The following is a 15,598-nucleotide window of genomic DNA, read 5'->3' as shown; positions in this document are numbered from 1 at the left end:
GGTAACAATATTGATTATATTAGAAAAGCTATGGAGTTAGTAATAGTGTCCCCCAGTTAAGGAATTATATATATATAAAACCAAAGAACCTATAATGAATTGCATTACTGCCACATGTTTTTTGAAAATTGTAAAATAATACTTTTTAAATAATCTTCAATAAAGTCTAAAACTGCATGTCTGTGCTCCTTCACTTGTTGGGAATGGATATTCTTGCAGGCTGTAAGAGAAAAAAAAAAGCAGACTAATGTATTCACAAATAAAGACATCTTTAGTTACATAGAATACAATAAATATTTTACTGACAAATTTAAAATCAAAATCTTAGTACATTATATTTGCTTAAATTTATCTAGTGAAATGATTAATGAAACTATGTAATTTTGTGAGGGAGGGGGTTGGGCTGTTAGGTACCTCTTGTTTCTACATCAGGCTTGCCCAAGTTTAGTCCTCAAGGGCTGCAAGCAGACTAGATTTTCAGGATATCCCTAACGAATATGCATGAGACAGATCTGCAGACAATGAATGTAGTGGGTATGCAAATCTTTTTCATGCATATTCATTAAACATCCAAGAAACCTGGCCTCTGTGCAGCCAGAAGGCTGAACTAAGACAAACCTATTCTAGATTATGCTGTAAATCTAGAAATTATGCTCTCTAAACAAGGGATGAAGGGACTGGATTATCCTAACGCATTGAGTTAATTCCCTTTAACCGAACAGATTACCACCCTACTTAGTAGGAAAGAAGCCTTGGTCTTTGAACACCCCAGACCCCTGACGCAGGTGCTGTGCGCCGAAACACGGCCCATGTCGGGTCCATATTGGAAAATTGACATTTATTAATAAAGAACCATGTCCCATTTCTGAAGGCTCCTGGTGCCTTTGTGGTATTTTGTAAATTATCTCACCAACAGGCAACACTTAAAGACATCTAGAAAAATAACTCCTTCTAACAGCTATTTCTTTTTTCCATGTGATGTTTGTTAACTTGCTACCATTAATGGACTGTATCAAAGAAAAAAGTAAAATAATCCTTAGAAATGCTAATAACCTGAGTTCAAAATACCATTTGGGAAGTATGAATTACTCCTAAAATCACACTGCAGGAATCTTGGTATACTGTAGACAACACTTACTTTGATCCTACAAATTCAAAATAGCCTTTAAAAACTGTTTCTAGCAGCCATGGTAACTATGAAATCTCTCTCCATATATTGAAAAAATGTGTCTCACCACAAGATCACAACTGGACTACTAAAATGCCCTGTACACTGGTCAAATCAAAAATAGTCTGCACCAACTCCAACTAATTAAGAATGCTGCAGCCTGACTTATAGAGAGCTGCAAGCAGCATGACATCATCATCCTTCCTGCAAGAACTACACTGGCTACCAGTACCTTACAAGGCTAAATGAAAACTGATTGATTTTCAAGGTCCTCAGCCAAAATGGGCCTAAATACCTAAAGAATGAAAGTTAGCCCTCTATACACTTTTAAGGCCTCTAAAGTCCTCTCAAAAAGCATCACTATCCGTGCCCTCATCAAAAGAAACTGCACAATGAATGTGAAGCCCCCCAGGAAACCTTCTCAGGAAAGGACTCTACACTCTAGAACTTACTCCCAGACAGACTATGCCGAACAGAGAAGATACATACCTGTAGCAGGTATTTTCCGAGGACAGCAAGCCTTATATTTTCATGTTGCCCAGTTCGGAGCTTATATAATGGAATGAGGGACTCGCTCCACTGCGCATGCATGAGTGCCTTCCCACTTCCACGAGACCGCAAGTCCAATATGAAAAAAAGAGAAGACAACTCCAAGGGGAAGTGGGAGGGTTTGTGAGAATAGAAGGCCTGCTGTCCTCGAAGAATATCTGCTACAGACAAATATCATCGCTTTCTTAGAGGACCAGCAGGCCTATAATTCTCACAAGCGAGAAATCCCTACCTACCAGGCTCATTGAAAACAACAACAGGAGGTCAATTGGGCATCACAATGACGAGGACACAATAAAGATCAACCTGAAACTATATATAAGCTGTGTAAGATTGCAGCCTGGAACAGAATAAAATGGGCCAAGGAGGGTGAAGTTGGATTCTATACCCCCGAAAAAGTCTGCAGTACTGTCTGTCCAAACTGACTGTCGTGTCGGGTGTCCTGCTCAAGGCAGGAATGAGATGTGAATGTGTGGACTGAAGACCATGTTACAGCCTTGCAAATTTCTTCAATGAAGGCTGATCGCAATTGGGCTATTGACGCAGCCATGGCTCTCACACTGTAAGCCTTGACATGACCAGCTAGGGTTCAGCACAAGGGCATAAGTGAAAGAAATGCAATCTGACAGCCAATTAGAGACTGTGTGTTTCCCAATAGTGACCTTCCCATTCTATTGGGATCAAAAGAAACAAAGAGCTGAATGGACTGTCTGTGAGGCTTAGTCCGCTACAAGTAAAAGGGCAATGATCGCTTGCAGTACAAGGTGTGCAAGGCGCTCTCACCAGAATGAGCATGAGGTCGGGAAAGAATGTTTGGCAAGAAAATCAACTGGTTCCAATGGAATTCTGAGACAACCTTAGGCAGAAACTTAGGATGCGTGCAGAGGACTACTCTGTTGTGATGAAACCTAGTATAAAGGTGCATCCAGTACTAAAGCCTGAAGCTCACTGACCCTGTGAGCTGAAGTAACAGCCACCAGGAAAATGACTTTCCGGATCAAAGTACTTCAGATGACAAGAATCTAGTGGCTTGAAAGGTCCCAAGACACAGGTGGAAGGTTTGACGGGCAGCTTTGACAAAAAGCAAACATCTCATGAAGTGAACAGCTAGAGGCTGTCCACAGATGGGCTTACCCTCTACAAGTTGATATGCACTAATCGTACTGGAGATGAACCCTTACAGAGTTGATGTTAAGACCAGACTTGAAAAATTGTAGAAGCTATTCAAGGAGGCACTGTGTAGGGCAGGAAATAGGATCTAGGGCCATGCCTTCACAACAGATGGCAAACCTCCGCCATTTAAAAAAAAAAAAAAAAGAGTAACACCTCTCAGTTTAATCTTTCCTGGAAGCCAGCAAGACCCGGGAGACACCCTCAAGAAGACAAAGAAGCAAATTCTAAGCTCTCAACATCCGGGCCAGAGACTACAGGATGGGATGTAGAAGAGATTCCTCGTTCTGTATGAAAAGGGTCAGAAAAATACTCCAATCTCCATGGTTCTTCGGAGGATAACTTCAGAAGAGGAATAATCCAGATCTGCTGGGGCCAGTAAGGAACAATCAGAATCATGGTCCCGCAGTCTTGCTCAAGTTTCAGCAAAGCCGTCCTCACAAGGGGTATGGCGGATAAATGTACAGAAGACCTGCCCCCCAATGGAGGAGGAAGGCATCCAACACTAGTCTGTCATGGGCCTGAAGCCTGGAACAGAACTGAGGGACTTTGTGATTGATATGGGTGGCAAAGAGATCAACCGAGGGGGTGCCCCACGCTCAGAAGATCTCATGGGCAACGCCCATGTTGAGAGACAACTCGTATGGTTGCATTTACCCTGCTCAGTCTATCGGTCAGGCTGTTTTTGCATGCCATATAAGTGGTGCGAAGGAGCATGCCATGCTGGACAACCCAATGCCACATCCAAATGGCCTCCTGATACAGAAAGCATGATCCGGTGGCCCCCTAATTGCTAGTGTAACACATCGCAACCTGATTGTCTATTTGAACAAGTACAATTTGGTGAGAAAGTCGATCTCTGAAAGCCTTTAGAGTGTTCCAAATAGCCCGCAGTTCCAGGAGATTGATTAGGAAATCTGTTTCCTGGGTAGACCAAGCACCTTCAGTGTGAAGCCCATCTACATGAGCTTCCCTCCCCAGGCGAAATACATCTGTCATCAGCACTTTTTGCAGCGGAGGAATTTGGAATGGAAGTCCCAGAGGCAAATTGTATCAAACAGTCCATCACAACAGGGAGCGAACAAGCTCCAGAGACACTTGATTACATCCTCCAGGTTCCCCGTAGTTAGAAACCACTGAGAAGCTAGGGTCCATTAGGCAGCTCTCATGTGAAGACATGTCATGGTGTCACAAACTGTGGACACCATGTGGCCCAATAACCTCAACATCTGCAGTGCCGTGACCTGCAGTGCCGTGACCATGACGTGCTGAGAAGTTCGAACCCGAGAAGCCAGTGCGACTACAGCGTCTGCTCTCGACCCCAAGAGGAAAGATTCAAACCTTTCGTGTATCGAGCAGGGCTCCAATGAATTCCAATTAGTGGACAGGGTGCAGATGGGACTTGGGGTAGTTTAAAATGAACCCTAGTAGTTCAAGCACCTGATTAGTCCTATGAATGGACTCCTGAGCACTGTCCAATGTGCTCTTCACCAGCAAATCATCCAGATAAGGGAACACATGGACCCCAGTCTGTGCAGTGATGCAGCGACTACTGCTAGACATTTGGTATAAACCCTGGGAGCTGACGCGAGGCCAAAAGGCAACACATGGTATTGGTAGTGTTGTGTTCCCAGCCGAGCTCGCAGATACTTCCTGTGAGCTGGAATTATCGGGATGTGTGTATATGCATCCTTCAAGTCCAGAGCGCATAGCCAATCGTTCTCCTGAATCATGGGAAGAAGGGTGCCCAGGGAAACCATCCTGAACTTTTCTCGACTAGAAATCTATTCAGAGCCCTTAGATTTTGGATGGGACACATCCTTCCTGTCTTTTTTCTGTAAAAGGAAGTACCTGGAATAGAATCTCTGCTCTTTTTCCCCTGGTGGAACGGGTTCGACCACATGGGCCTTAAAAAGTGTGGAGAGTTCCTCTGAAAGTACCTGCTTGTGTTGAGAGCTGAATGAATGAGCTGTTGGTGGGCAATTTGGAGGTTTGGATATTAAATTGAGGGTGTATCCTCACCAGACTATTTGAAGACCCCGCCGGTCAGAGGTTATGAGAGGCCGCCTTTGGTGAAAAATTTTTAACCTCTTCCCCCCCCCCCCCCCCCGGGTAAGTTGTCCAGCATGGACAGGTTTATGGTGCCTATGCTCTGCTGGAGCTAGTCAAAAGTCCGTCCCTTGCTTTTGCTGGGGGGGAGCAGCAGGGACCTTGGGCTCACGCTGTTGATGAGAATGAGCGCGTTGGGGTGGAGCCTGAGCAGGCTGGCGAGCCGCAGGAGCATACCTATGCCTAGCATAGGAGTAGACGCACTCTGTGACCCACCAAAATACCTCCTGGATGAGGAGGTGGTTGCAGAAGGCGTCCAGCGGGAGAGAGAAGACATAGCACCAGTGTACTTCTTGATCTGGTCAATGAGCTCCTCTTTCTCTCTGAAAAGATTATCCCGCTGGCAAGGGGCATCCGCCATCCTTGCTAGACTGAATGGTCCAAGTCAGAAACACGGAGCCACGAGTCTGTGCATTGCTATACCTTGAGAAGAGATTCTGGATGCCACATCAAAAGTGTCGTAAGTGCCCTTCGCCAAAAACTTGCGACACACCTTCTGCTGTTTGACCAACTGACAAAAAGGCTCGGCCTGCTCCGGAGGGAACACATCGACCAAGTCAGAGAGCTTTCTCACCGAGTTGACTGAATACAGGCGATGAGCTTCTCTGCCTGGGGGAGCCGAGGCATAGTCCCTAGTAATCTTGGCTCTCTTGAGAGCAGCATTCAACACCATGGAGTTGTGGGGTAACTGACGCCTCGCCAACCCAGGTTCCCCGTGGATACGATATTGGCTATTTTCTTGGGGACCACAGAGACAGAGAGAGGGGATGCCCAGTTTCAAATGAGGACTTTCTTGAGTACCTTGTGCAGAGGAGCCATCACTGCCTCCTTTGGTGGAGAGGTGTAGTCCATGACCTCGAGCATCTTAGCCCTGGGCTTATCCTCCACCTCTATGAGGAATGGTATGGCCTCAGCCATTTTCCGTACAAAAGAGGTGAATGAGAGGCTCTCAGGTGGAGACAGCCTTCTCTCAGGTGGAGGGGAAGGTTCAGAAGGGATCCCATAGGAAGAAAAGTACCCGAGATCCTGCTCAGACTCCCATGAGCGTTCCTCCTCGGTATCGGACAGCACTACCCTCAGAGATGTCCGAGACTGGGCCCACCTCGACATCGATGACCTGTGGCCTTAAGAACGGCATTGAGTCGGTCCTGCCTCGACTCCGGCGAAGCTTCCTCCACCAACGTCGAAGGAGAACTGGCCTGGGTGGCAACTGACACAGGGGCCGTAAGCGATGCCGGTGCCAGAGACCTCACCGCAGGCCAGGCGGAGTTGCAGCAGAAGGCATAGCAAGTGCAAGCACCCCCGATGCAGAGTGATGCAGTAAGCCCTCCAAAAGCTCTGAGAGCAAAGCCTGGACACACTCGTCGACAACCGCCATCGGTAAAGGCTGAGGGGCCGGTTTGAGATCAGGTTGCAGAAGTGCCTGGGGCTTGGGAGCAAGATCTCAGCTTCTGAGAGACGCATGTATCAGCACTTCTTGAATGGAGGGTAAACGATCCTCCTGGCGTTGATGCTTCTCGGGGACCAGATCCCTCGGTGCCCCAGAGCTCCCAGCTTCATGCGTCAAAGAAGTTTGGTGTTGGTGCTTCTTGACCTTCACCTGATGCACCTCACCCAAGCTCCTCGGTGCCGACGAGGATGATGTCGAATCCTCCTGTCGCCTTGGGGTCGGGTCCGACAAAGGCCGGTCCCGGGGGGGCCTGCACAGCAGGAAGCCGAGACAGGTGGAGACCCACTCGATGCCTCCATGCTCCCAGTGTCTCTGGGCCTCGCAGCAGCCATCCCTTCCTCGACTCCCAATGTCAATGCCTCCCTTGACATCGACGCCTCTGACCTCGATGCCAATGCCAGCGTTGAAGGACCAGACCGAGCTCCAAAAAGTCTCTCTCTCTGAGCTTCTCAGGAAATTTGCGTCCTTTTCTTTATACAAAGACAAAAGACACAATTTGTTGGGCTATGATCGAGCCCAAGATACTGAATGCACCAAGAATGTGTATCAGTACCAGAGATGGTCTGGTTGCACCGAGTACAACATTTGAAGCCACTGGGAATCTTTGATAACATGGAAGTGAAAACAGCTTCGGCAAAATTAAAAGCACAAAAATGGAAAGTCCAACCGAGAAGGCCTAAGTGTGGCCCGCAACGAAAAATAAAGAAAACTTATATGCGGGACCAAAAAACAAACTATAAAGGGTTTTTTTTTTGTTTTATTTTGTTTTTTTTAACAATAGTAGAAGAAAAACATGAAAAATTTGTGAAAACAGGCACAAAAAGGCTCTTTCCCGGGCGCAATAAAGGAGCGATGGCAAAAAGTCCGCTGCTCCTCATGCGGAGAAAAAACAACCGAGGAGTGTGGTACCTTCACGGGCTGGAAGGTACTCTGCGCATGTGCGGTGGGACACGGCACGCACACCAGAAGGCTCTAGCAAGTGGTTTTGCCATTTCTTATGCCGGTTCCTGGGCCAACGCGGATCACTGACCCATTTGTAAGAATTATTCAGCTTGCTTGTCCTCCGAGAACAATAAGTTCAGTCTTGGTCAATTCCAAATAGTGGTAGGACAGCCATCCAGGCACACTGTCAGACAAGCAGGCTGACACTTAGTCTGGGATTCCTGGTGAAATTTCTGATGTGAAGAGGTACAAGGGTTAAATGCAAAGTAATGCCTTCATAATTATCAGAGGACGGCACCGACGTACTACACATGTTCATTTTTTCTTTGAAATCTCTTTCTGAACCTCGGTTGGTGAGAAGTGTGTGTGTGTGTGTGTCGTATGAAGGTTATTTATGGTGATGACTATGTTGATGTGAGTGCTCATCGTTGCTGGACCAAAAAATGTAAAGATTGTGGACCAGGAAAGGCCGATTTGTGTGATCAAAAATTAAGCGAATGGCCCGTGACGGAAACAGACGAGTCTCACATGAGAGAGGATGACAAGCCCACAAAGGAAAATCAGAGGATCACTCAAAGCGTTTCATTGAAAACCCTGAAAACTTTGAAAGAACGATTGAAAAGAGTTTGGAAGCATAAGAAGGAAATTCTGTTGCAATATAAAAATGCTAGGCCTCACACAGCATGAAACATTACAGAGGCAATTGCAAAGATGAGTCTAACAGTTTTACTCCATCCACCACACAGCCCAGACTAAGCACCATGCAATTTCCATCTTTTTCCAGAACTGAAGGAATACCTTCAGGGACATCTGTTCAACTTGAATAAAGAAATGGAAAAGGTTTTAAGCAACTGGTTAAGAGACAAGATATTCAATTCTTTCATGATGGTTTTCAAAACGAGTCCACTGGCAGAAATGGGTGGCGAATTGTGGTGATTACGTAGAAAAATAAATACATGTAATAAAAGAGCAAATTTCAAGCACTTTCATTTTTTATTCATTACAATACCATCATTTAAACAAAAGTTATGGAGGTGGAGGCATTACTTTTCATTTAACCCTCATACATTTGGAATTCATCAGAATAAAGATGTTACTGAAAACCATGAGAGGAGATCAAAGCACAATGTGCCAAGTATCGTGAGAGAAGAGGTCCCAAGACACTGATATTGGGATAACAGTTGAGGAGAAGAATCCACCAAAGCAAATATTAAATTGCAATGGGAAAGAAAACCAAGACAGAACAAAGCCCCAGAATGCAAATAAAGGCAGTGTATCAAGGAGCAGATGGTGACCAACAGTGTCAAAAGCAGCACAGAGTCTCCAGTGACCTGTTCCCATTCAGATCCATGGGCCTTTACTCAATCCTCATCCTTCTTGACCTTTGGCAAGAGCTGTTTCTGTAGAATGTAAAAGGCTAAAGTTTGATTGTAGTGGATTAAGGATACCTTGGGATGAAATAAAGTCAAGACAGCAGCTGTTAACAGTACATTCAAGTAGCTTGGATGTGAAAAAGAGGAAATGGGATGGAATGACAGTTGGAAGGGCAGGTAAGGTAAAGTGAAGAATTTTTAAGGAGTGAAGCAACCACAGCATGTTTGAATGCATCAAGAACAGTTGCACTTGTAGCAGAATGTAATAGATTGAAGATATGATAAATAGAAGGAATGACCATAGGACAGATAGAGCAGAGTAGATGGATGGGAATGGATCAGAGAACAGGTGGTGAATTTGGAGGAGGAGAGATGTGCTTCCTCTTCAGTGATTTTAGAAAAGGAAGAAAGGACGGAAGGAGTTGAAGAAAGATTGTGAGAACAAACTGGGGGAAGGGGAGATAGCAGTGACCAGGTAAAGAACTCATGATTAACCCTGTGAACCTTGCCATAGTCTGGGTAGAAAGTGGAGGGAGGAGGTAGAAAGTGGAGACACTGAGGAGTTCAATGTGCCAAAGAGATGGCCAAGGTTGGAGGCAAGAGTTTGTCAAATGGATGTTTGACTGGAAGGTGGTCAGCAAGAATTTGAAATGCATCATCAGCATGGGCACAGGATTTTAGCCAAAAACGTTCAGTACAGTGTGCACGGGAACACAGGTAGTGGATTCTGGAGGTCAACCGCTGGGGTGTGGTATGCATTACATAATAAAAATGGGAGGAACAAAAGTGTTTAGAGCAAAGGAGAATAGTATTATTATAGGAAAAGACAGCTTCACTGACAGACATGGATAACATAGTGGATTAGAGGAGAGACGAAACAGTGGTGGAGAATGTGCAAGGTTCAATAGCCTGAAGATTCCTAAATGTATAGATAGCCTAAATGTGTTGGTGTGATGGGACGAGACTAAGGGGGAGGGTGATTAAGTAAGAAAATGGTGCTACTAACTGGGTTTCTGCCAGGTACTTATGATCTGAATTGGCCACTGCTAAAAGCAGGATACTAGACTAGATGGACCCAGTATGGCTATTCTTATGTTCAGATGATGGTTAGAGGGGAAAGAACTAAGTGGAGAATTTGAGAGTGAGCAGTTGGAGAAGACAGAGGCAATAATCATGCTAGTGAGTAAGAGTACTGGACATGGAAGGAGGAGGTTAAAGCGAATGCTACATACCTGTAGAAGGTATTCTCCGAGGACAGCAGGCTGATTGTTCTCACTGATGGGTGACGTCCTCGGCAGCCCCTCCAATCGGAATCTTCCTAGCAAAGACCTTTGCTAGCTCTCGCGCTCTCGCGCGCCCGTGCGCACCGCGCATGCGCGGCCGTCTTCCCGCCCGAAACCGGCTCGAGCCGGCCAGTCCAGTATGTAGCAATACAGTTCAAGGGAAGACACAACTCCAAAGGGGAGGCGGGCGGGTTTGTGAGAACAATCAGCCTGCTGTCCTCGGAGAATACCTTCTACAGGTATGTAGCATTCGCTTTCTCCGAGGACAAGCAGGCTGCTTGTTCTCACTGATGGGGTATCCCTAGCCCCCAGGCTCACTCAAAACAACAACCATGGTCAATTGGGCCTCGCAACGGCGAGGACATAACTGAGATTGACCTAAAAAATTTACCAACTAACTGAGAGTGCAGCCTGGAACAGAACAAACAGGGCCCTCGGGGGGTGGAGTTGGATCCTAAAGCCCAAACAGGTTCTGAAGAACTGACTGCCCGAACCGACTGTCGCGTCGGGTATCCTGCTGCAGGCAGTAATGAGATGTGAATGTGTGGACAGATGACCACGTCGCAGCTTTGCAAATTTCTTCAATGGAGGCTGACTTCAAGTGGGCTACCGACGCAGCCATGGCTCTAACATTATGAGCCGTGACATGACCCTCAAGAGCCAGCCCCGCCTGGGCGTAAGTGAAGGAAATGCAATCTGCTAGCCAATTGGATATGGTGCGTTTCCCTACAGCCACTCCCCTCCTATTGGGATCAAAAGAAACAAACAATTGGGCGGACTGTCTGTGGGGCTGTGTCCGCTCCAGGTAGAAGGCCAATGCTCTCTTGCAGTCCAATGTGTGCAGCTGACGTTCAGCAGGGCAGGAATGAGGACGGGGAAAAAATGTTGGCAAGACAATTAACTGGTTCAGATGGAACTCCGACACGACCTTTGGCAAGAACTTAGGGTGAGTGCGGAGGACTACTCTGTTATGATGAAATTTGGTGTAAGGGGCCTGGGCTACCAGGGCCTGAAGCTCACTGACTCTACGAGCTGAAGTAACTGCCACCAAGAAAATGACCTTCCAGGTCAAGTACCTCAGATGGCAGGAATTCAGTGGCTCAAAAGGAGGTTTCATCAGCTGGGTGAGAACGACATTGAGATCCCATGACACTGTAGGAGGCTTGACAGGGGGCTTTGACAAAAGCAAACCTCTCATGAAGCGAACAACTAAAGGCTGTCCCGAGATCGGCTTACCTTCCACATGGTAATGGTATGCACTGATTGCGCTAAGGTGAACTCTTACAGAGTTGGTCTTGAGACCAGACTCAGACAAGTGCAGAAGGTATTCAAGCAGGGTCTGTGTAGGACAAGAGCGAGGAGCTAGGGCCTTGCTGTCACACCAGACGGCAAACCTCCTCCACAGAAAGAAGTAACTCCTCTTGGTGGAATCTTTCCTGGAAGCAAGCAAGATGCGGGAGACACCCTCTGACAGACCCAAAGAGGCAAAGTCTACGCTCTCAACATCCAGGCCGTGAGAGCCAGGGACCGGAGGCTGGGATGCAGAAGAGCCCCTTCGTTCTGCGTGATGAGGGTCGGAAAACACTCCAATCTCCACGGTTCTTCGGAGGATAACTCCAGAAGAAGAGGGAACCAGATCTGACGCGGCCAAAAAGGAGCAATCAGAATCATGGTGTCTCGGTCTTGTTTGAGTTTCAACAAAGTCTTCCCCACCAGAGGAATGGGAGGATAAGCATACAGCAGGCCTTCCCCCCAATCCAGGAGGAAGGCATCCGATGCCAGTCTGCCGGGGGCCTGAAGCCTGGAACAGAACTGAGGGACTTTGTGGTTCACTCGAGATGCGAAGACATCCACCAAGGGGGTGCCCCACGCTTGGAAGATCTGGCGCACCACACTGGAGTTGAGCGACCACTCGTGAGGTTGCATAATCCTGCTCAATCTGTCGGCCAGACTGTTGTTTACGCCTGCCAGATATGTGACTTGGAGCACCATGCCGAGACGGCGAGCCCAGAGCCACATGCTGGCGGCTTCCTGACACAGGGGGCGAGATCCGGTGCCCCCCTGCTTGTTGACATAGTACATGGCAACCTGGTTGTCTGTCTGAATTTGGATAATTTGATGGGACAGCCGATCTCTGAAAGCCTTCAGAGCGTTCCAGATCGCTCGCAACTCCAGGAGATTGATCTGTAGACCGCGTTCCTGGAGGGACCAGCTTCCTTGGGTGTGAAGCCCATCGACATGAGCTCCCCATCCCAGGAGAGACGCATCCGTTGTCAGCACTTTTTGTGGCTGAGGAATTTGGAAAGGACGTCCCAGAGTCAAATTGGACCAGATTGTCCACCAATACAGGGATTCGAGAAAACTCGTGGACAGGTGGATCACGTCTTCTAGACCCCCAGCAGCCTGAAACCACTGGGAGGCTAGGGTCCATTGAGCAGATCTCATGTGAAGACGGGCCATGGGAGTCACATGGACTGTGGAGGCCATGTGGCCCAGCAATCTCAACATCTGCCGAGCTGTGATCTGCTGGGACGCTCGCACCCGCGAGACGAGGGACAACAAGTTGTTGGCTCTCGTCTCTGGGAGATAGGCGCGGGCCATCCGAGAATCCAGCAGAGCTCCTATGAATTCGAGTTTCTGTACTGGGAGAAGATGGGACTTTGGGTAATTTATCACAAACCCCAGTAGCTCCAGGAGGCGAATAGTCATCTGCATGGACTGCAGGGCTCCTGCCTCGGATGTGTTCTTCACCAGCCAATCGTCGAGATATGGGAACACATGCACCCCCAGCCTGCGAAGTGCCGCTGCTACTACAGCTAGGCACTTTGTGAACACCCTGGGCGCAGAGGCGAGCCCAAAGGGTAGCACACAGTACTGGAAGTGGCGTGTGCCCAACTGAAATCGCAGATACTGTCTGTGAGCTGGCAGTATCGGGATGTGTGTGTAGGCATCCTTTAAGTCCAGAGAGCATAGCCAATCGTTTTGCTGAATCATGGGGAGAAGGGTGCCCAGGGAAAGCATCCTGAACTTTTCTTTTACGAGATATTTGTTCAGGGCCCTTAGGTCTAGGATGGGACGCATCCCCCCTGTTTTCTTTTCCACAAGGAAGTACCTGGAATAGAATCCCAGCCCTTCTTGCCCGGATGGCACGGGCTCGACCGCATTGGCGCTGAGAAGGGCGGAGAGTTCCTCTGCAAGTACCTGCTTGTGCTGGAAGCTGTAAGACTGAGCTCCCGGTGGACAATTTGGAGGTTTGGAGGCCAAATTGAGGGTGTATCCTTGCCGGACTATTTGCAGAACCCACTGATCGGAGGTTATGAGAGGCCACCTTTGGTGAAAAGCTTCCAACCTCCCTCCGACTGGCAGGTCGCCCGACACTGACACTTGGATGTCGGCTATGCTCTGCTGGAGCCAGTCAAAAGCTCGCCCCTTGCTTTTGCTGGGGAGCCGCGGGGCCTTGCTGAGGCGCACGCTGCTGACGAGAGCGAGCGCGCTGGGGCTTAGCCTGGGCCGCAGGCTGTCGGGAAGGAGGATTGTACCTACGCTTACCAGAAGTATAGGGAACAGTCTTCCTTCCCCCGAAAAATCGTCTACCTGTAGAGGTAGAAGCTGAAGGCTGCCGGCGGGAGAACTTGTCGAATGCGGTGTCCCGCTGGTGGAGAGACTCTACCACCTGCTCGACTTTTTCTCCAAAAATGTTGTCCGCACGGCAAGGCGAGTCCGCAATCCGCTGCTGGAGTCTATTCTCCAGGTCGGCGGCACGCAGCCATGAGAGCCTGCGCATCACCACACCTTGAGCAGCGGCCCTGGACGCAACATCAAAAGTGTCAAACTCCTCTGGCCAGGAATTTTCTGCACGCCTTCAGCTGCCTGACCACTTCCTGAAAAGGCTTGGCTTGCTCAGGGGGAAGAGCATCAACCAAGCCCGCCAACTGTCGCACATTATTCCGCATGTGGATGCTCGTGTAGAGCTGGTAAGACTGAATTTTGGCCACGAGCATAGAGGAATGGTAGGCCTTCCTCCCAAAGGAGTCTAAGGTTCTAGAGTCTTTGCCCGGGGGCGCCGAAGCATGCTCCCTAGAACTCTTAGCCTTCTTTAGGGCCAGATCCACAACTCCAGAGTCGTGAGGCAACTGGGTGCGCATCAGCTCTGGGTCCCCATGGATCCGGTACTGGGACTCGATCTTCTTGGGGATGTGGGGATTAGTTAAAGGCTTGGTCCAGTTCGCCAGCAATGTCTTTTTGAGGACATGGTGCAGGGGAACAGTGGACGCTTCCTTAGGTGGAGAAGGATAATCCAGGAGCTCAAACATTTCAGCCCTGGGTTCGTCCTCCACAACCACCGGGAAGGGGATGGCCGTAGACATCTCCCGGACAAAGGAAGCAAAAGACAGACTCTCGGGAGGAGAAAGCTGTCTTTCAGGAGAGGGAGTGGGATCAGAAGGTAGACCCTCAGACTCCTCGTCAGAGAAATATCTGGGGTCTTCTTCTTCCTCCCACGAGGCCTCACCCTCGGTGTCAGACACAAGTTCACGGACCTGCGTCTGCAACCGTGCCCGGCTCGACTCCGTGGAGCCACGTCCACGATGGGGGCGTCGAGAGGTAGACTCCCTCGCCCGCATCGGCGAAGCTCCCTCCGCCGACGTAGTCGGGGAGCCCTCCTGGGAGGTGGCTGCAGTCGGCACCGCACGCGGTACCGACGTCGGGGACCTCACCCCGGGCGATGGGCCAGCCGGCGCCACGCTCGACGGTACCGGAGGCGCAAGCACCGCCGGTACCGGAGGGGTAGGGCGCAACAGCTCTCCCAGAATCTCTGGGAGAACGGCCCGGAGGCTCTCGTTCAGAGCGGCTGCAGAGAAAGGCATGGAGGTCGATGCAGGCGTCGACGTCAGAACCTGTTCCGGGCGTGGAGGCTGTTCCGGGCTGTCCAGAGTGGAGCGCATCGACACCTCCTGAACAGAGGGTGAGCGGTCCTCTCGGTGCCGATGCCTGCTGGGTGCCGACTCCCTCGGCGACCCAGAGCTCTCGGTGCCGACGCGGGGAGGGGACCGGTGTCGATGCTTCTTCGACTTCTTCCGAAGCATGTCACCGGAGCTCCCCGGCACCGACGAGGAGGACGTAGAATCCAGCCGTCGCTTCCTCGGGGCCGAGGCCGAAGGAGGTCGGTCTCGGGGGGGCTGTACCGCAGGAGCCCTCAGGGTAGGAGGAGACCCACCCGAGGGCTCACCGCCACCAGCAGGGGAATGGACAGCCCTCACCTGCACTCCACTCGATGCACCACCGTCCGACGACATCAGGAGACGAGGTCCCGGTACCACCGACGTCGATGCAGCTATCCGATGTCTCGGCGCCGATGCAGAGGGCCGATGCCTCGATGCACTCGATGCACTGGCAGCCAAGGAAGAAGGTCTGGACGCTGATGACGTCGATGCACACGATGACCCCGGTGCCGATGCCGACGAAGAGCCCGAGAACAAAACGTTCCACTGGGCCAATCTCGCTACTTGAGTCCGCCTTTGTAAGAGGGAACACAGACTACAGTTCTGGGGACGGT

General features: G+C 49.5%; 1 protein-coding gene across 1 annotated transcript in view; it reads right to left on the bottom strand.

Annotated features, from left to right (window-relative positions):
• STX18 (syntaxin 18) overlaps window positions 1-15,598 on the bottom strand; it is a 157,030-nt gene that overhangs the window by 72,575 nt on the left and 68,857 nt on the right. The window contains exon 4 of the mRNA XM_030191179.1: window positions 143-220. Coding sequence (XP_030047039.1) covers window positions 143-220 — 78 coding nt within the window. The remainder of the gene's footprint in view (window positions 1-142; window positions 221-15,598) is intronic.

Source organism: Microcaecilia unicolor, chromosome 2 (genome assembly GCF_901765095.1).
Source record: "Microcaecilia unicolor chromosome 2, aMicUni1.1, whole genome shotgun sequence".
NCBI lineage: Eukaryota > Metazoa > Chordata > Amphibia > Gymnophiona > Siphonopidae > Microcaecilia > Microcaecilia unicolor.
The sequence above is the reverse complement of the archived record's forward strand: the minus strand, read 5'-3'. Positions and strand labels throughout refer to the sequence as shown.